The 22,970-nt window shown below is 41.1% G+C and overlaps 1 protein-coding gene across 17 annotated transcripts in view; it reads right to left on the reverse strand.

Annotated features, from left to right (window-relative positions):
• Nucleotides 1–22,970, reverse strand: part of UNC13A (unc-13 homolog A) — a 701,496-nt gene that overhangs the window by 25,175 nt on the left and 653,351 nt on the right. For 9 of the 17 annotated variants that reach the window (XM_056572580.1, XM_056572660.1, XM_056572589.1 and 6 more), the window contains 5 exons: nucleotides 7,488–7,526; nucleotides 7,056–7,085; nucleotides 2,145–2,201; nucleotides 1,974–2,054; nucleotides 1,488–1,635 (listed from right to left, as the gene is read on the reverse strand). In XM_056572580.1, the coding sequence (XP_056428555.1) occupies nucleotides 1,488–1,635; nucleotides 1,974–2,054; nucleotides 2,145–2,201; nucleotides 7,056–7,085; nucleotides 7,488–7,526 (355 nt within the window). The remainder of the gene's footprint in view (nucleotides 1–1,487; nucleotides 1,636–1,973; nucleotides 2,055–2,144; nucleotides 2,202–7,055; nucleotides 7,086–7,487; nucleotides 7,527–22,970) is intronic. The other 8 variants (XM_056572615.1, XM_056572695.1, XM_056572633.1 and 5 more) reach the window with 2 other exon arrangements.

Raw genomic sequence — 22,970 nt, forward strand, 5'->3', positions numbered from 1 at the left:
GATTTACTGAAGTAATGCTATCCACCCACCCTCTGCAGCATAACCAGCTTCCCCTAAACATGTATGTGACTTAAAACATACTGGATCAAAGCAACATATATTAGTTATGGCTAAATGTTTACCAATATTAGTAACCACTCAGGCAATTAAACCAAAAATATCAAAAGAACTAGAGGTGCCATAAAACATAACATTTAATTTTTTTTTAATGAAAAACCACCACAAAAAGAAAAATGTGACTTCCCAAGGTTCAAAAGAAAAATCGCATAAAACATACAAATATATTACATATATATCACAAATATACCACAGCTAGTACCAGATATCGCTGGTGGTGTGATGTCCGGTAAAAATCCTTTAGATGATGCGATCAACTTTGATCTTTAAAACAGGATAAAAGTTATCCGGCTAGCTCAACAGGCTGTTCGGGACCACTGTGGTGAAATTGCAGTATCCCGCACAGCTGAGAGGAAAGCAGGGAGGGCCCTTACCTGCCTCCTTGCAGTCCAATTTGTGCCTCAATGCTCCAGTTAACCATGGCAGGCTGGAGCAGTCGAGCACCAATAACACTGATCACTGCTTGCTATGGCATAGCATTGTTTTTAATAGGTGCTTTTAATAGGTGCATTTAATAGTTAATAAACGTGACTTAACCCCTTTCCTAATAAAAGTTTGAATCACCCCCTTTTTCCCATAAAAAAAAAAAAATGTAAACCGAAAAAAAAAAAAAAAAAAAGTGGTACTGCCACATGTGTGAACTATAAAAATATAAGGTTAATTATACCACACGGTCAATGGCGTACACGTAAAAAAATACAGCCCATAATTGCGTATTTTTTGTCACTTTGAATACCCTATAAAATGTGTAAAAAGCAATCAAAAAGTCACATAAATACTAAAATTATACCTATTAAAACATCCCGTATACTGAAAAATAAAGTTATAGGTGTCAGAAGAGGACAATTTCAAACACGCTAAAAAAACTGAAGTAAAACAAAATCAAACCTATAAAAAATGAGTATCATTTTAATCGTATGGCCCTACAGAAAAAAGATAATGTGTCATTTTTACCGAAAAATGCACTGCATAGTAGCAGAAGCCCCCAAAATTTAAAACAAATTTCAGTTTTGCTGCCCAAATTTTTTTGGGGTTTCACCAATTTTGTGGTGAAATGATTGATTTCACTACACAGTAAAATTGGTGGTGCAAAAAACAAGCCCTTATCTAGTTCTGTAGGTGGAAAACTGAAGGTTTATGATTTTTAGAAGGTGAGGAGTGCTTAAGGGGTTTAACAAATAAACACCCTATAATTTCTCTTTTAAATCTAATGAATGAAATAATTAAACACATGGAATATTCAATTTAGTAAAGTTTAGTAAAATTAGTTTAGTAAAATTGTCTATATCTGCATTCAGCAAAGAAAAAAAAACCGGCCACCTCCAACATATACACCAAGTGGGAAATAAATGGTTAATAAATGATCTCACCCTGAGCAGACTGTGTTTGGACAAAGGTTTTGATGAGTGTATCCGTAGCCTGTGTATAAAGAGACAGTGCATAGCGTAGAGATTGTAGGTCGGGACTCTTCTCCAGGAAAGTCTTTTTAAGACCAACACCTCCAGCATGGAAATATTGCTGTAAAGTAAGACAAGCCAACTTAGTTAGTAGGGCACCTCCACTGTATATTTTTTATCTTACATCTAGCAATGGAAATATAATGTTGAAAAAGACATGGGGAAGAGAAATTGTGGTGTAGCTGCCCATAGCAACCAATTAAGTTCCTTCTTTGATTTTTAAAAAGACCACTAAAAACGAAAGAAGCAATATTCCTAGTTGCTATGGGCATAGTACCACTCTTCCTTTACACAGGTTATGATAAACCTCCCCCATTGTCACTCAAGATTGATACATAATTGCCAAGATTGATGACATAATTCATAATAATAGATCTATGTATAGAAGAATACAATTACCTTAATAGTATCCAGTGCAAGCTCCACAACAGCGCATTGCTTTGGGGTCAAACTCTTTGCCTCCTCCCTTACCATGTGATCCTAGAGATAAAAATAGGATATATTTAGATTTGAGATGTGTGTTTAAAAAAATGTAATGACTGAAAAGAAATTAGATTTTTAAATCTGTACCTTGAGTTTTGAAAGTTGTCCCAACTCTTTAGCAGCATTAATGATGAGGTGAGTCCCCTGGTGAGAAACAAGAGCCACTAGAATGGTTACACAAAGAATAATAGAGACTACCCAAACAATATTATCAGTGTATACAATAAATATTTCCATATGCAACATTTTTTTGTCTCGCTTTTGTGTGAAGGCGGATTCCGCCCTAACTATACTACTAGAGATGAGCGAACTTACAGTAATTCGATTCGTCACAAACTTCTCGGCTTGGCAGTTGATGACTTTAGCCTGCATAAATTAGTTCAGCTTTCAGATGCTCCGGTGGGCTGGAAAAGGTGGATACAGTCCTAGGAAAGAGTCTCCTAGGACTTTATTCACATTTTCCAGCCCACCGAAGCACCTGAAAGCTGAACTAATTTATGCATTCTAAAGTCAGCAACTGCCGAGCCGTGAAGTTCATGACGAATCAAATTACTGTAAGTTCGCTCATCTCTATATACTACTATTACATGTTACCCATAACCCTTTCTATATACAGTAGAATCTCCCAATAGCAGACACTCAGGGGGAATAAAAAAGTGTCCACTATTCAGAGATGTCCCCCTATTGGGGAAAAAAAAGCTCAAAAATTGTTCTAAATGACTGAATACTGTACTCACTACAGAGTATATCTTTAAAACATAAAAAGCAGAGGACGTCAGGAGAATGTCAAACCTGCTGAGAGCCCCTGCACCTGAGCCTGTTGGCCAGAAAAGAACAACAGCAGGGGGAGGAGGGAAGGAAAAAAGGGCTGGGGCATAAGGTGTGGTTGGGGGGGGTGGGGTGATTTGGCACAGGGGGAATGATATGGCACCATGGGTGGAAAAGAGGGGGTGATAATTTGGGGGAATTAAATAGCATGGGGGGGGGGTCAAGGGGGAATGATGTGGAACAGGGGGTAATGAGGGGATCAGGGGGGAAGGGGGTGAATGATGTGGCCAGTGGACATACAAAAGCAGGATACCACTGTTTAAACAGAGTCTTCTGCTTCTGTGCTAGGGCTGCTGCAGGGGGTGCACCGTGGGCCAGGGCCTCCTGGGAGCCTTGGCCCTTTACTGGGGTATTGTCTGTACCCACCTGATGGCAGCCCTCTGTAGGGCCAGCACATAAGCATGGTTGTCCCCTTTTGGGAGTGTGTTTTGTCCCCTATAGTGAGTGTCCCCTATTGGTTGTGTCCACATCCGTTAGTGGGAGTGTTCCCTATTTGGAGGGTGCAAATATATAAAGTCTTATGGGACTCTGGGGAATTAAAAACTGTCCCCTATTGGGAGGTGTCCACTAAGGGAGTTTTTACTTATATGTTTTGAAATACAATAATTTATCCTGCAGATCTACTCAGTCCTTCATTTTTAGCTAACAAGAACTAATAAGAATATTAGTCTGTCATTATTTTAACTCTAAACACCAAATTAAGGACCATCTACAAAAAGTTTATACAAATACATGAACATATTTTATTAAACTCTTAAGGACGCCACCTGTTTTTACCCCCTGACGAAGCGAGTATGCAAAACGTACGTTGGGGTGGTTGGTTTCTGACGGGGTACATGGCAGGTCTAATCATGCTTCTGGCGTCCATGTCCATGACTTTGTCTTGTGTGATGATTTATTGTATGTGAGATACCCTTATATCATTACAAACAACAACAAAAAACGTGGTCTCAAATGGCTGGAGGTGCTCAACCCCAAATGCAGTTGTGCATATATACTGGGGGAGCAGATCCTGCCCTTGTAGTCCGTTGCTAGGGGCGATCCCCAGCATAAAAATGCATACAATGGAGGATGCCTGCAGCGGACTACAAGTGCCACAATAGAATCCTACACCAGATAAACGGTGTGGATGTGTAACAATTAGAATAATACAATACAGAAATTTAGGTGCACTACTGTGGTAGATGTATACAGTGGCTTGTAGCCTCTCTCCCCCCTTCCATTGTATGTGTGCTCAGTCACGCTGGAGGGAACTGGGAGCAGGCTGCATGTCGACCTAGTGCTGCTGTAATTGCCCACTGGCCCCTGGTTTTTGCTTATTACACACAGGTAGGTTAGCGTTAGGTCCCGTGCCATCTGAGAAACCTTGGCGTTGGTGTGCGGGCTCTGGTGTGTCCTTTATATAAGGATACACTGGCGAATGTCTCTATTTTAACATCAGTGTTGAGGGATTAGCCAATGTCACTGTATACATCTACCACAGTAGTGCACCTAAATTTCTGTATTGTATTATTCTAATTGTTACACATCCACACCGTTTATCTGGTGTAGGATTCTATTGTGGCACTTGTAGTCCGCTGCAGGCATCCTCCATGGTATGCATTTTTATGCTGGGGATCGCCCCTAGCAACGGACTACAAGGGCAGGATCTGCTCCCCCAGTATATATGCACAACTGCATTTGGGGTTGAGCACCTCCAGCCATTTGAGACCACGTTTTTTGTTGTTGTTTGTAAATTTATACGTGGAGGTGTGTAAACTCCATATGTTAATGCGCCTTGAACACTTTCCAGGCAGCATTAGGGTTGCACCTGTGAGGCCATGCACCTATATCAGCCAACTTGGGTGGGGCTTGTAGCCTCTCTCCCCCCTTCCATTGTATGTGTGCTCAGTCACGCTGGAGGGAACTGGGAGCAGGCTGCATGTCGACCTAGTGCTGCTGTAATTGCCCACTGGCCCCTGGTTTTTGCTTATTACACACAGGTAGGTTAGCGTTAGGTCCCGTGCCATCTGAGAAACCTTGGCGTTGGTGTGCGGGCTCTGGTGTGTCCTTTATATAAGGATACACTGGCGAATGTCTCTATTTTAACATCAGTGTTGAGGGATTAGCCAATGTCACTGTATACATCTACCACAGTAGTGCACCTAAATTTCTGTATTGTATTATTCTAATTGTTACACATCCACACCGTTTATCTGGTGTAGGATTCTATTGTGGCACTTGTAGTCCGCTGCAGGCATCCTCCATGGTATGCATTTTTATGCTGGGGATCGCCCCTAGCAACGGACTACAAGGGCAGGATCTGCTCCCCCAGTATATATGCACAACTGCATTTGGGGTTGAGCACCTCCAGCCATTTGAGACCACGTTTTTTGTTGTTGTTTGTAAATTTATACGTGGAGGTGTGTAAACTCCATATGTTAATGCGCCTTGAACACTTTCCAGGCAGCATTAGGGTTGCACCTGTGAGGCCATGCACCTATATCAGCCAACTTGGGTGGGGCTTGTAGCCTCTCTCCCCCCTTCCATTGTATGTGTGCTCAGTCACGCTGGAGGGAACTGGGAGCAGGCTGCATGTCGACCTAGTGCTGCTGTAATTGCCCACTGGCCCCTGGTTTTTGCTTATTACGCACAGGTAGGTTAGCGTTAGGTCCCGTGCCATCTGAGAAACCTTGGCGTTGGTGTGCGGGCTCTGGTGTGTCCTTTATATAAGGATACACTGGCGAATGTCTCTATTTTAACATCAGTGTTGAGGGATTAGCCAATGTCACTGTATACATCTACCACAGTAGTGCACCTAAATTTCTGTATTGTATTACCCTTATATCATTGTAGCATTTGCGTTGTATCCTTTATCTGTTTTTGCCCAGTTTTACATGCTGTGTTACAATAATTTCATATTTCTGTGACTTAACCTGTATGCCATTGAGCACCTGTCATTGCTACCACCAGCATCTTCTGCATATGTATCCAAAGTGCCTCATTTTCTCTCCTTTCTTCTTGTATTTATGAAATATTTGTTTTTGATATTTAATAAAGTATGTTCATGTGTTTGTATTAACCTTTTGTAGCTGGTCCTTATTTTGGGGTTTATAGTATGATTCAGCCCAGTTTTCCGCATTGAGTCATTGCTGGTATTACTTTGTGTATTTATTATTTTAACTCTGTATATATTTCTATTTACAGGGTAAACATTAGTGCAGGACAAGTTTTCTTAACACATGTTTTCTACTATGTCATACCTACCCTTAAAGAAGACCTTTCATTTCTCTAGACATGTCTGTTTTAGTAAATACTTGTATTCCCCATAAAATAACAATTCTGTAAAAATCTTTCTTTGTATTATACATATACTCTGTTTTTTCCCCCTGGATATGTATACATAACTGTCAACTGGGCATTACAATTCTCTCCAGCAGTAGGTCCCATCCCTACACAATCTGGCAGTAACAATGTCATTTCAGGTTGGTCACAGTCTGTACAGTCTGTAAGGACAGCTTCCTGTAGTAAAACGATAACATGTAGTTTTCAATGTATTTATACACTTTTACGCAAAATAAAAGAATTGCATAACACTGATGTATCAGAACACATGCTCCTACCTTGTTATTTTTTGAGGAATACTAGTGTTTACCAAACAGTAGAGTCAGGGAGGCTGACCGGTCCCATTTAAGCCCTATATTGTGTATTAACATGAAATGTAAAATATGTATGGATAATCACACTAGTTAGAGGTTTTTGTCCAATAGATACTTTTTTGGTTGAATTGATAATCCATTAATGGAGGCTTTATCAATGGCCAGGCATAATCTGTTATGTAAACTACATTGCATTTATCTATTGGGTGATGTTTGTGGGTTTTATTTCTGTATATATGCTCTATACCTGACAAACTAACACCAGGACGATACATGCTATTCATCTTTCTTTTATGAGCCTTGAATAGGAGAATCATCCAGAGTCATGTGAAATCTGATCTTTTTTGGCTAGAATTTTATTAACAACTACTTGGCGTACACAGCTTCACTGCACACTAGAGACATCACAGTTGCAGATAACATGTAAAAGGGTAAACGTTCAGGACACATCTCACAAGGGCAGATTGTACATAGAGACATAACGAGAATAGGGAAAAGTGCAGAAAGACAGACACACACACAGTGTCCTTACATCTGCATGGTACGGCAGCTTCACCTTGCTCTGGAGAGAGAAGTGTGAGATTAACATATGAGTGTGGATGTAAAAAAAAAAACCATACAAAAACAGCCATTGTATGTTTACACAAACTGTACACGTACAAAACAGCTAGATACACACTGCACAAGTCCACACCAAATAAGCATTCATTAGCTTTTGTATATAAAATAGCATTACTTGGGAACATACTCGGGTAAGGTAAATATTATGTATCATATTAATTTAACGACAGATCACAACTAAACATGTTCTTCCACATAATTTACAGCAAACTCTTGACAAGTTCCAAGGTTGACACAGTATTTCTACTGCGCAAAATCTTCAGGTTTATGAGATTTTTGCCATGTTTAATAAACTATGGAACCTAGCAATACACAAGACTGAAGAGTCTACATCCAAGTTTACCTTCTCTAGCCCTTTGCCATGTTTTCTCAGCAGCGTCCCCTGCAGAAACATGTCACAATCGGTCACTGCTTTGGCACAAGCATTTTATATGGCAGTCAAGTATTTAACTATAGGAATGAGTCCATAAATTGTTGTGTTAAGGTTTGTAAAGCAAGTAGTATATGGTGTAGGCAGGGAAATATAAGTAAATTAACTGTCTGGCTGGAAAGAATTATGATAATGCATAATGCAAGAGCAGTGCGAGTCTTTTTCAGAGAGATACCAGTATAAATGTTTGTGATATCTGTATGTGATAAAGTTTTTATACATATTTGGTTGAATTATAGAATTTAAGCGACACCAAATATAAACAGACTTCACCCATACATGTGACACGACAATAGAATATTAGCTCAACGCAGAATACGCACAAAAAGGACAGTAAAGCAAAAGCAACGTGAACACACAATGATGTCAGAAGGGTAGGAGGCTACTATCAGTGGCCTAGCTCTTCTAAAACTACAACTCCTAATATACCATGGGAAGCTGTTGCTGTCAGACCATTCCTGTAACTGTAGCTTTGCAACACCTGGAGAGCCATTGGTTGGGACAACTGATGTATTCTGTCTTTTAGTTTTGGTTACAAAAATACACCTTTTTCTTTTTTTAATGTAGGTTATACATGTCAGATTTGTCTCTGACTAACAAGCAATTAAGGAAATGTGCAATTCGTACATTGCTCTGTGCACATGGCTCTAAGGTATTCATGAGGTCTTAGTCTACATTGTAAGGCACAAGGCATTAAGGGGACACATGGGGTCCCAGTGACTCTCTATTATGATGTTCTATTGGGTGAGATGGGATTTACCAACCTATGTACACAAAAATCTAAATTTTCAGCAAAAGTAGCATTGGTGTATTAAGATGCAACTATTGTTTTTTTTCCTCTTAATTTCTCATTTATGCCAGAAACTAGCATAAATTATGGTGAAAATCTATGCCAGTTACAAGTTGGAATAGCTTTGGGTATACTGTATATGCACATGGGCAGGCACTAAGGCTCCAAATGCATGTTCCTCTTAGGTTATACTCACAACTGCAGTCAGTCAGTCCTGACCTGCTGAAAAATCATTTGGGGACATTTCTCAAAACCTGTGCACAGGAAAAGTTGCTCATAGTAACTAATCAGAATGCCTCTGAAAATGTAAAGAAACAATCTGATTGGTTGGTATGGACAACTGTACCACTCTGCACAAGTTTTGATGAATCTCCTCTAGCTGCTTATCTCCTGTGTAATAGGAAAGAGCTGCACACCTGCTCGAGCCTTCCCTTACAACAAAACAATGCAGCCATGAGCATAAGGTCCCAGTACTGGTTACATACATTTTGTATACTTTTTCTTGCCTTATTAGACTTATTGGACGATCTATATTGTATGGTGACCATTAGACTGCCTAAACCAACACAACTAGCTGGCTTAACCTGTCACATCTTCTCTCTAGTGCCAAACCCTCTTTGTAAGACACTAGAGAGAAGTGACTAAAAAGTGTCTAAAACTCATAATAAATGTAGTACTAGGCATGTAAGACTTTTGCACATTTGGAATAGTAAACATGTCCCATTGTTTTTTAAGGGCTCCACATTAAGATAACCAGCTTTCAATGTGATTTTAACTGTGGTTAGCACTGTTGCCATGCAGCACTGAGGTCCTTGGTTCAAATACCACCAAGGACTACCATACTGATAGGTTTAGCAGAGAGCACTGTGGTCAGACTGAAAAGAACAACTTAAAGGGGTATTCCAGGATCTTTTTATTTGCCTATGCTACAGAGGCTGTAAAGTTATTGTAGTTCATAATATAATGTCTGTACCTGTGTGTCACCCTGATTAGTAAATACTGAAGTATTATACTGAAGGGATCACAGGTTTGTTTCAATGGGTGGGGTGGCTGATGTGTGGGAGGGAGGAAATTGTCCTCATACTTACAAACTATGAACCATGGGATGTTTAGTTTAGAGAACAGGAAATACCTAGTTCAGGCAGGCATGTACTACTAAAATCCCCTTATGGTGGATAACCCCTTTAACTTCCTGTGGAGCATACAGAAGCTGATAAGTACTGGAAGAATTAGGGTTTTTTAATAGAAGTAATTTACAAATCTGTTTAATCTGACACCAGTTGATCTGGAAAAAAAAAGTTTTTCATCGGAGTACCCATTTAAGCAGGAAAAAGGATTTGTTATACTGGCACTAGCAGATTAAGTAATTTTGTGCCAATACTTCAGCTAGTTGCAAAAATTGTACCCTGTAAACCATTTTTAAATAAACCTTAAAATAAGAAAGAATAAAATTGAATAAGACTTTAAACAAGGTTAGCCCATAATGGGCATCAAGGCAGATGAAAAATTTAACACACTGTAATTTAGAAAACTGTACCTTACTTACCAGCCAAACTAGACTACTGGGCAGTCCAGTGCAAGGTGAGGCCCTTTCAGTCTACAGCTTTCAATGAATTATCTCATACTGTGCCAGACACATCCTTTCACTTTGGGTCTGTATAGTGAGATCCCTGAGTGCCAATTAGGTATAGGTTTCAACTGTCTCATTGCAAATGCATTGTTAATAGCTGATCTAGCCAGCTAAATGTTTTTATTTTTTCATACAATTTTGTAGGGTGTTGTGTGATCTCTTTATGTGCCTGGTACTGGTGGGATACCTGCCTTGTTATCTCTGTGTTATTACTAGTGGGGCTCTGCGTGGTCGCCCCCCTTTTTTTTAGGTGTCTGGCGCAATCCAACAAATAGGAAAGAACTTCTAGCTGCAATCCGATGAAAGAAAACTTTGGGGTCTATGCCCCTTTTTCAAATGTGAACAAAGATGATAATGAAAATAGCTGGTACTTATAGTAAAACAAAATTGTGTCTTGCATCACATGGCACATCATGTGACGCATTACATGACACATCATGTGACCCATCACATAGCGCAGGTCCAAGGTAATATAGAAGCTACAAAGTGAACCAGTGTAAAATGCACCACCACAAAGTGTAAAATCACATTAAAACAACTTTAGTAAGACGATAAGACCACTTAAATAATTACTAGAATAAATATGAAAAATCTATAACTGGAAGCATGAACATATTGCCCGAGACACATATATACATATAAACATACATACACATGTGTGGAACAATCTCTACTTCTAGCTGCATGACAATATTCTGTGTGCCCCCCCCCCCCCCCCCCGGTGATGATGGTGGGAGGAATGTATAAAGGGTGTACGGTGCAATGCCTGATGCCAGGCCAACGTTAAACTCCACGTTCCGAGGATGAGATAACTTCTCCTGGGCCAGTATAATGAATACACCGATGCAAGGTTACGGATAACTTTCTTTACTGAGGCAGCAGTCACCACAAAAATGGAGAAAAAAATATACCATACAGTCAGTACAAAAGAATCAGAAAAAACTGTACTGAACAAAATAACTTCTACAACCAAGCTACAATAATGTATAACCGCTTTAATGAGAAAGGGTATCAAGAGCCGTTACTCAAAGAAGTGTACAATAAAACCAAGAACTTAACCCAAGAAGATTGCCCAAAACCCAAAACAGAGAGAAATCAGACAGATGACATCAAAAAGAAGACTAATAACCACAATTTCATCACCACATACAATACAGCCCACAACCACAGCATACTGGAAAAGCATCGGCATATACTACTCACTGACCCCAACCTGAAAACAACACACTCAAAAAAAAAAAAAAAACACTTACCGCAGAGCCCCTACCCTTAGAAGTATGATTGCCCCGAGCAGGTTAAGACGACACAACAGGAAACTGCAAAAAATCTAAGTAACATCCATAACATCCAAAGGTTCATACAGGCAGTTAGCTGGGTTACAGTTAGAAAGAGGGGTAGGGGAAAAAGTGTCAGGGAGGCTAGTCCTGAACTGGCACACCCCAACAAGTTTGCCCGCTTGGCAGATGAGGGGGATGCCATTACAGAGCTAGGAGAACTGCAGCAGGATACCACCTCTGACCGCCAGGGGGGTGTCTGCTCCAGTAAGGAGGGAGGGAGGAGTACAGGGCAGGCCAGACAGGTACTAGTGGTGGGGGACTCAATTATTAGGGGGACAGACAGGGCAATCTGTCACAAAGACCGGGATCGCCGAACAGTGTGTTGTCTGCCTGGCGCACGAGTTCGGCACATCGCGGATCGAGTTCACAGGTTGTTGGGCGGGGCTGGAGAGGACCCAGCAGTCATGGTACATATTGGCACCAATGACAAAGTAAGAGGTAGGTGGAGTGTCCTTAAAAATGATTTCAGGGACTTAGGCCGCAAGCTTAAGGCAAGGACCTCCAAGGTAGTCTTTTCTGAAATACTACCAATACCACGAGCCGCACCAGAGAGGCAGCGGGAGATCAGGGAGGTAAACAAGTGGCTCAGAAGCTGGTGTAGGAAGGAAGGGTTTGGGTTCATGGAGAACTGGGCTGACTTCGCTGTCGGTTACCGACTCTACCGTAGGGACGGGCTGCACCTCAATGGGGAGGGTGCAGCTTTGCTTGGGGAGAAGATGGCTAGAAGGGTGGAGGAGTGTTTAAACTAGGGACTTGGGGGGAGGGAATCTACAGCAAAGAGGGGGAAGATAGTGTAGATAGAGAGGTGGGAATTATAAATGTACCTGGGGGTGGAGCGGAGGGAGGGGTTAGAATAGTTAATAGGAATAAGCTTCATAGGAAAATAAAACTTACACCCTTGAATCCCATTAACCCCAATAACATAAAGGATGGAAATGTAAAGTGTATGTTCACAAATGCCAGAAGCCTAGCAAATAAAATGGGGGAGCTTGAGGCCTTGATACTGGAGGAACATATTGATATAGTTGGGGTCACTGAGACATGGCTGGACTCCTCGCATGACTGGGCTGTCAATCTGCAGGGGTTTACATTGTTTCGCAAGGATAGAATGAACAGAAAAGGTGGTGGAGTCTGTCTGTATGTAAGAAGTGGTATGAAAGTCAGTGTGAACGATGCCATAGTGTGTGATGATTCTGAGGATGTGGAATCATTGTGGGTAGAATTACAAAAGGAGGGAAATACTGAAAAAATAGTATTTGGTGTAATCTACAGACCCCCTAATATCACTGAAGAGATAGAAGTTCAGCTTCATAAACAAATAGAGAGGGCCGCCCGGGCAGGTACAGTGGTAATAATGGGAGATTTTAACTATCCAGATATAGATTGGGGTCCGGGGTTGGCTAAAACTACAAAGGGGCGACAATTCCTAAATTTATTGCAGGATAATTTTATGGGCCAGTTTGTGGAGGACCCAACAAGAAGTGATGCCTTGTTGGATCTGATCATTTCCAACAACGCAGAGCTGGTTGGGAATGTAACTGTGCGGGAAAACCTTGGGAATAGCGACCACAATATAGTTACTTTTGACTTAAAATGTAGAAAACAAAGACAGGCGGGGAAGGCAAAAACATATAACTTTAAAAAGGCAAATTTCCCTGGGCTGAGATCTGCACTACAGGACATAGACTGGGGGGAGGTGTTCTCAAATACTGATACAGAAGGTAAATGGGACATCTTTAAATCAACTCTAAATAACTATACAGCTAAATATATACCAAAGGGGAACAAATATAAACGATTAAAACTAAATCCTACATGGCTGACACATGATGTTAAAAGAGCAATAAACAACAAAAAAATAGCCTTCAAAAAATACAAATCTGATGGGTCAGCTATAACATTTAAACAGTACAAGGAGCTTAATAAAATCTGTAAAAATGTAATAAAAACAGCAAAAATTCAAAATGAGAGACAGGTGGCCAAAGAAAGCAAAACTAATCCTAAATATTTTTTTAGACATATAAATGCAAAAAAACCAAGGACAGAGCATGTAGGACCCCTTAATAATGATAATGGGGAGGTTGTCACAGGCGATCAAGAGAAGGCGGAGCTACTGAATGGGTTCTTTAGTTCTGTGTACACTATGGAAGAAGGAGCTGACATTGGCCAGGTCGGTGCTGGTAACACATCATGTAATGTACTGAACTGGCTTAATGTAGAGATGGTACAAGGTAAGTTAAGTGATATAAATGTAAGCAAATCCCCAGGACCGGATGGACTACACCCAAGAGTTCTTAGAGAGGTAAGTTCAGTAATATCTGTACCCCTGTTCATGATATTTAGAGATTCTCTGGTGTCTGGTATTGTGCCAAGGGACTGGCGCAAGGCGAATGTGGTGCCAATCTTCAAAAAGGGCTCTAGGTCTTCCCCAGGAAACTATAGACCGGTAAGTTTAACGTGCATTGTGGGTAAATTGTTTGAAGGACTTATAAGGGATTACATACAGGAATACATAGGGGATAATTGTATTATGTGATAGCCAGCATGGGTTTACTAAGGATAGAAGTTGTCAAACCAATCTAATTTGCTTTTATGAAGAGGTGAGTAGAAGCCTTGACAGAGGAATGGCTGTGGATATAGTGTTTCTGGATTTTGCTAAAGCATTTGATACTGTCCCTCATAGACGTCTGACAGGTAAGTTAAGGTCTTTGGGTTTGGAAATTTTAGTTTGTAACTGGATTGAACACTGGCTCATGGATCGTACCCAGAGAGTGGTGGTCAATGATTCGTACTCTGATTGGTCCCCGGTTATTAGTGGTGTACCCCAAGGTTCTGTACTGGGCCCGCTGTTGTTTAATTTATTTATTAATGATATAGAGGATGGTATTAACAGCTCTGTTTCTATCTTTGCAGATGAAACCAAACTTTGTAGCACGGTACAGTCTATAGAGGATGTGCATAAGTTACAAGATGACTTGGATAGACTAAGTGTCTGGGCATCCACTTGGCAAATGAGGTTCAATGTGGATAAATGTAAAGTTATGCATCTGGGTACTAATAACCTGCATGCATCGTATGTCTTAGGGGGGATTAAACTGGCAGAGTCACTGGTAGAGAAGGATCTGGGTGTACTTGTAGATCACAGACTACAGAATAGCATGCAATGTCAGGCTGCTGCTTCCAAAGCCGGCAGGATATTGTCATGTATCAAAAGAGGCATGGACTCAAGGGACAGAGACATAATACTCCCCCTTTATAAATCATTGGTACGGCCTTACCTGGAATATGCTGTTCAGTTTTGGGCACCTGTCCATAAAAGGGACACTGCGGAGTTGGAAAGGGTGCAGAGACGCGCGACTAAACTAATATGGGGAATGGAACATCTTAGCTATGAGGAGCGATTAAAGGAGTTACAATTGTTTAGTCTTGAGAAGAGACGTTTAAGGGGGGATATGATAAACGTATATAAGTATATTAATGGCCCATACAAAAAATATGGAGAAAAACTGTTCCAGGTTAAACCCCCCCAAAGGACGAGGGGGCACTCCCTCCGTCTGGAGAAGAAAAAGTTTAGTCTCAAGGGGCGACACGCCTTCTTTACCATGAGAACTGTGAACTTATGGAACAGTCTACCTCAGGAACTGGTCACAGCAGGAACAATTAACAGCTTTAAAACAGGATTAGATACATTCCTGGAACAAAATAAGATTAATGCTTATGAAGAAATATAAAATCTCATCCCTTCCCCAATATCGCGCCACACCCCTACCCCTTAATTCCCTGGTTGAACTTGATGGACATATGTCTTTTTTCGACCGTACTAACTATGTAACTATGTAGATGTGGCAAAAAAAAAAAAAAAGGGTGCCTATGCTGTCATGGCATATCACACACAAAAGATTAATTCAACAACCCCACCAAAGGTGAAAGTTTCCCCATCAAACATCATCTCGCATGCAAATCCAGCTTTGTCACCTATGTCATCACATGCATCTGTGGCAAACAATATGTTGGTAGGACCACTCAGGAACTACACTTCCGTCTAAACCAACATAGAAACAATATCAAACGGTAATTCCTTCTACACATTCTCTCTAGGCATTGTGCAGAAAAACACCCATATAACCCCCATCCAATTACCATCTGTCCAATTGATCATGTTCCCCATCATATCTCCAACAGAACCCAAACCCTGACAAGGAGAGAGATGTATTGGATATTCAAACTAGGTACTCTTCAGCCACATGGACTTAACAAAGCCACCGAACTCATTTAACCCCCCCCCATACAAACAGGAATTGGAGTATCTAAAACTGATATATCTTCATCAGATTACGATACATCTGATACAGAAAGAAACTATCCCCCTGATAGAGGCAATAACAGAGGTAGACCAAGATCGGACAGAGGGAAAATATGGCAACATACCCAATCACAGGCACAACAACGCCCAAATGTACCATTCAACATGGGAAATGGAACATCAGAATTGGGAATAGTACAACCCTCTATGCCAATGTACACTTCCTCCTCTGTATCTTCCTCTGCACAACAACCTTTTTTAGGGGTGAATCATCGCCCCCCGTCACCCTGTCAAACCAGATGTCGGGGACGGGGACGATATTCAGGGCGGAACAAGAGATAATGAAAGATGGCATGGAGGTTATCAATCTCTCTCCGAAAAGATTGGACGAATGGGAACTAAAAGTACCACGTAAAGGCCTGTCATTTGTTCCTGTAACCAAGTTTCAAACCTTTGAATGGCTAAAAGATCTTAATCTTTTTTGTAGGAAACTTAAGTGGCATAGATTTTTTAAATTCTTTAATAAACGTCAATGTCAGGAATTGGGTATAACTGAAGAAGACCTACTAACCGTAGAGCTTCTTAATGATTTAATGGAAGAAAGTGAGGGAGAACCAGGAAAGGGTCCATTTACCAACCTTAAAATAAAGAGTACAGCTATGCCACCAACAACTGATGTCACCAGTGTGGACATCTTCCTCAAATTGGTAATACGTGAAATTGAAATGATACTTGAACCCAGAATTATCTAAATTTAATCTATGCAGCCAAGAGATGCAGGCACTCCATAATTTGGAGAACGATAAAAATATTATCATAAAGCCATCAGACAAAGGTGGCAACTTGGTTATACTTGACCATATCACTTATTGATAAATGTGTCAAAATATTCTGAAATGTGAGATGAGTTACACTATATTACCTAAAGATCCCACATCCACTTTTCAAAATAAGCTTTATCAAATCTTGATGCAGGCTAAAGAGATGGGCTTGATTAATAATAACGAATTCAACTACCTTTACCCTAAGATCCAATGGTAGCCACATTTTACGGGCTACCTAAGATTCATAAAGGGACAACACCGTTAAAAGGCAGACCCATTGTCTCAGGAAACAATTCGCTTACTCAGAATATCAGTACTTATATTGATAAGATCCTACGTCCATTTGTGATGTCCCTCCCATCATATGTGAGGGACACGACTGATTTCTTACGTCGGATAGCAGAATTCCCCGTTGAAAATTCAACACTGTTGGCGAGTATCGATGTGGAATCGCTCTACAGTTCGATACCTCACGAACAGGGCTTAAAGGCAGCTGAATATTACCTACAAATGAGAGGTAATCAATTTTCAGCACATAACAAGTTCTTATTAACATTACTTCAATTTACGTTAACACATAATTATTTCCTGTTTGACAAGAAAGTGTACCACCAGCTCAGGGGGACTGCTATGGGGAGCCCTTGTGCCCCCACGTATGCAAATCTCCTCCTGGGCTGGTGGGAAGACACTATAGTCTTCCCACCGGACGAAAATATTTGGTCTTCTCGTATTCTTCTATGGACCCGATTCATAGACGATGTGTTCATTCTCTGGGCCGGTAACAAACGTGAGTTTGAACAATTCATTGATACCCTGAATCATAACACCATTGGGCTATATTTTACGTATGAAATTCATAAAAAGGAAATATCATTCCTCGACGTAAAAATTACTAAAGATGAATCTGGTACTCTATCATCTACACTGTATAGAAAGTCGACTGCAACCAATTCTTTACTCCATTGGTCTAGTCATCACCCCACCTCATTGAAACAAGGGATCCCAAAAGGTCAGTATATGCGAGTACGTAGAAACTGCTCGTCTGAATCAGAATTTTACAAACAGGCAAAATGTCTTCAAACTAGATTTAGGGCAAGAGGCTACCCGACGGACTGTTTAAAGTCAGCATTTAAACATTCACAAGACTTAGAGAGGAATTCATTACTAACATCTCGAGAACCCAAAAACAGCGATAATTCCTTTCGCATTATTGGGACGTACGATGATAAATCCTCTGAAGTGTATAAGATTATCTCCAAATATTGGAATATTCTGCAAACAGACCCTCAAATCAGTGATGTAATATCAGAACGTCCGTTGGTTACTTACAGAAAAGGCAGAAGCCTAAAAGATCGCAGAGCAGAGGGCACATGGTTGAAAAAAAACACAGTGGGAAACTTTCCATGCAATGACTGTGTTACCTGCCCATATATGTTACGGTCCAATCAATGGACAAGCTCTACCACCGTACAAAAGTTTTTTGCAAGAAATCTTACCAATTGTAAAACTAAAGGCTTAATCTATTTATGTCAATGCTCATGTCCAAAGGATTATGTTGGCAAAACCTTTAGAGAACTCAGTAGACGAGTGGGTGAGCATTTGGGAGACATAAGACATCAAAGAAATACCCCCATTGCTAGACACATGCATGAAAAACATCAAGATGATCTAATGGGGATAAAGTTCATGACAATTGAGGGGGTAACATCATCACCAAGGGGTGGAGACTATAATAAACTATTACTACAGCGAGAACTTAGGTGGATATATTGATTACGGTCATTTTCACCATATGGCCTCAATGAGGCATTATCATTTGGTTGTTTTATTTAAGAATCTGTAAATCTCTAATAGTCTGATTGGTCCTTTTCAACCAATCTATATTTAGGGTCCGATGTATACATACAAACCTAGTGGGAAACCCTGCTGGTGTGTGCTAAAAACAGCACCCCCTCCACCCTTGGTATATAATTTCCTAGGGTAAACCATAGGAGAATTAATATCAGGTGTATATGCTACACATTCTCCAAAATTATATTATATATATCACATATGAGTTTTAATCGCCCGTATTGGATTACATATGTTAGATCCGCAGTACTTAAAATCATCTCTGATGAACTAATTATCCTTTATATACAGTAAATGAATATTATCTCTAAGAAAATATCTAACTAGCAACAATGATCAATCTAATATGACATCTGATACCCAGGTGTGTTGTTATACTTACCTAGTAGAGAGCTGGAATTAGAACCGTCGTTGCATAGCAACGATGACGCGCAGAGCAGTTCCTCCGATAACCGGAAGTACTGCTAAATCCTTCGGCAATCAGCCAGAGCCAGCGGAGCTAATGCGGAGCAATAAAAACAACAGTGACATATAATACGTCACTTCCGGCATTACGGATACTATCTAAACTCTGGGCATATAGCGGCCGGAAGTGACGGAGACCATACTACTTCCGGTATTCATGCGGGTCACAGGCGACTAATCGGAATCAAGTATGTGCGTTCCATCTGGTATTTAAACCACAGCACAGCTGATCTCGTCAGCCGCATCCTCTATCAGGCCATCATTTGTAACCATGGCGTGCTCACTGCATCAAGCTTCTAATAGTCTCCTGACGACTTAAGCAAGGAAACGCGTTGAGACATGAATTATCTTTCCATCTGACAGAATAAGTATCGCTTCTTAACTAACACCTATATGTATCTATAGTTTGAACTAGTATAACTCTTGTTTGTGCCTAATTATTTGGCACAATCGTAGAATCCTACTAATGGTAGATTAATTATCCTTTACTTGGGTATGTTCTGTGGATATATCTAATATACTCATGAGGAATAAATACTGCATATTTGATACCTGCTTGGTTACTGGGATATGAACATAATCATATTTGTAATTTTCTGTAACTCAATTATATCCAATTATTATCTATAGACATATTTAAGTCATACTCTGACAACAAGGGATATACTGGTAAATATTCATATCATTATCCCATATTTTCTATATTGCTGAACTCCAACCATAGTATATTTTAATATCTGAAGATATACATAGGGTATTGCCCCCCCAAGTGAGTCAGTGATACCATTAGAAAGTAAGTTAGTTCATCTAGGGACACCTAGTAAGATCAGACTAGGTTCCAGAGCGGGGCCGTCCTTATCAGGACTTAAACTCCGCCTAGGACAGGGAAATAGAACAGGAGTATTGTAGGGTGTATCAGGTTCCCTACCCCGCCCTGCCTGTTGTCCCTGACCAATCCCACCCTGAGCCAGGGGGATAGGGAAAATATTAGTTAGAAGCAAATTTATAATATATCAGTTGTATTATATCTGGTTTTGTGGTATTTGTCACAGGTTGAGCACTTTTTTTTTTGGTGTTGTTAGCCCAGTGTGGGCATGGTTTTAAAGTAATCCAATAAAGGTTATATTTTAGTCTATATTTTGGCTTTCTCTGATTTGGTGATAGACTAGCAGCATCTAGAATTGAATTTTTGAAACCCCCCCATTCCCCCCATCCTCACCTCAGCTTACGAATCACTCTGTGCCAACACCCACCATTCCACTATCCATTCCAACCCTATCCACAGACAATCCATGTGTTCCCATGACCTGGATATTCCCAATATCCCCACACCAGCATCCATGTGTCATTGAAATATGCAAAATATTTCAATACGGCTTATTGCGTAGAATATTATCATGCGTCTTATCACAACATAATAAACATTAACATCTCATAATACATAATACAACATAAGAAACACTGCAACAACTTAATAAACAGCAACATCTCTCCCAAACAAAAACAGTTCACCTCAATCATATCTGTTTCATATACATGTATCTTACATTACTTCAAATTATTAACTTCTGCTGCCATCTACTGGCTGTTTTCTATATTGCTCTGTCCAACCATATTGTAATACTATATGTCTCACTCTGTATTTTCCCACGCCAACCCCTTTGTCTCAATTGACCCAGCTTCATATTTGGTCCTCTCATTAACACACTGACCCAGATATAGCCATATTCACCACCCTGGGATTCTATCCCCTGTAAGGTCTCCCATACTAGTTACAACCATACACCTTACTGCTTAGCATTCATACTCCAACCAGCCTATTCATTTCAATGGGGGGGGGGGGGGGGGGGGGAATTATTTATGTTAAAGGCATCATTCAGTGGACCACAAGTTTAACGGCAACATGAGGGGAGTCGCGGGGCCAAGTGACGTCACCACTGACCCCTTGACCCTCACTCCAGCCGTTTTATTTTAATTTTATTTTGTGTATATATAGTGTGAATTATGTACAATATGTAACTGGACCTGAAGAAGAAGGTACAACCTTTGAAACACATTGTCCATACTGTAGCATGCCATCCTTACATTAAATAAAGACAATCTACATCATCTGAAGTCTCCGGGAGTGCGCCTTTTGAGCCATACAATCAGATTTTCCCCCCTGGTCCACAAGTCATCCCTGCCAGGCTGCCTTCCTTCCAACTGGTCCCTCCTGCATCTGCACCGCTGCCTCCCGACACTGGAATACCTTTTGCAAGCGCTAATCAGTGTTGTGCCTGTCTGCACAACATTACAAAAGGCGAGCAAAATCTACCTTTATTCCTAACTTGCATCCCATAAGATCTGGGATTATCCGCACTATCAGCGCCGCTTCTGCTTTTTTCTCCCTCTCTCGATTACTGAGGCAAAAGTTGTTAAGTCTGTCACAGTACAGACTTTAGTGCAGAGGGAAGTGCAGAGTGATCTAGGATAGCCTGTCACCTTGCTGGGATTTGTAGTTACTGTTGCTGCAGACGAGATTAAATAGCACCCCACGCTGACTTGGAGATTGTAGACTGTCTGAAGAGAATGTTTTCCCCCGGAATTTTATGCTCACCGCTAGGCTTTGACTTTCACCTAAGCAAGGGGTTGTCCTGAGATTAGCGTGGCTGCAGATTTTGGGATTTCTCCTCCTTAGGCTTCCTCCAACTTCTCAACACACTAGACCCTTTAGCTCCAGACTCCACAGTCACTCTCCTTTAACTCTCTTTCTCTGACCAACTTCTCCCCTCCTACAATATTTTACCTACGGGGTACCCCTAAAAGACCACATGGAACAAATAAAGAGCAAATAATGAATCCTGACTACAATATTTTTGTACTGACATTACATGTCTGACTAGAGATACATTTTCTGACTGGAAATACATTGTTAACTGTCTGGCATAAAGCATTTGTTACTAAGACAGCTTTAATCACATACTGAAAATTGACTGACACATTTTTCCCTACTCTAAGGCACTGACAGAAAATTGACAGGATGATTTAATGAGAGTTCACTGCTTACACTGGGCAACATACGCTCAGTGGTTACTTGGAAGGATTTATGTGCCTATGTTTTTTTTCCTTCTCTTCTTCTTTTAACAAGAGTACTTTTTCTACCAAGGGTGATGGTTGTCCCTTCCACCTGTGCTCCTTCTGGGGCATGAATGGCATTCACCAAAGACACTCAGGACAAGCGAGAATGTTACACATTGTACAGAGGCAGCTTCCACCACTGGGGCTGCTGGAGGCATTGGTGCCTGTTGTTCCAGCCAAACCTCAGCAACGACAATTGGAGGCCAAAGCACTGTAGGAAGCCATGGCTTGGGGGCTGGCAATGGTTAATACCGGGCAATACCAGAGTCAGGAAAAGCGGATGCTCCTTCCCTGGTAGCAAAGGGAGATGGTCATGCAAAAACTGTATTAGTCCTAGCTTATTACAGATCATCCACTGCGTCAGCTGAGGTGATTTCGGACGGGGTATTGGCTTTGAGATTGAAGGCCCTCTCTCAGGGCTAGATGGCGTGGATAGTGTAGAGAAGCCAGCTTCCACTGTTGTACCCACGCTGAACTCATCAGTTGCAATCTCGGCCCAGGATCACCAGGATCTGTAGTGATGAGAGACCCTCACTGGTGAAGGTGTTCTCAAGGATGCCGGTGTTCCCGCTGGGGTTCCATCCATCGGCGAGGTCTGCCAGCTGGCATTGTCTTCTGGCAGTGGCGCGTGCAGGCAATGCTTTTGGGCTGGCTGGTCTTTCAGCTTTACAGCACAGGCGGCGAACACTTCCGACAGCTGCCAGAACTTGCAGGGCGCTGGCTGCCATCTTGGTCCTCCCGCTGGCTTCACCAGATGCACGCTCCAGTTTGCTACTTCACTATTCACTCAGAATACTGGAGATGCAGGACTTTTGGGCTCCTTTTATGGGTGACCTTCCCAATATGGCTGCTCACAGGAAGAGGATCTCTAGTAAGTCCCCTTGGTTCCTTCTAGGCCTGGGAATTGAATCTTGGTTTCCCCTGCTGGGGGTAGGGCGGAAACTTTTGAGGGCTTTTTCCACACGCTTTCTGCAGACTTGGTTAACCCCTGCTGGGGCGGAGCAGACTCTGTGGCGCAGTGTAAACTCTCCCCGCTGCTTGCGTATGATGGAAACATAAGATATCAGTCTCCTATCACA

This window comes from Hyla sarda, chromosome 1, assembly GCF_029499605.1.
Source record: "Hyla sarda isolate aHylSar1 chromosome 1, aHylSar1.hap1, whole genome shotgun sequence".
Taxonomy (NCBI): domain Eukaryota; kingdom Metazoa; phylum Chordata; class Amphibia; order Anura; family Hylidae; genus Hyla; species Hyla sarda.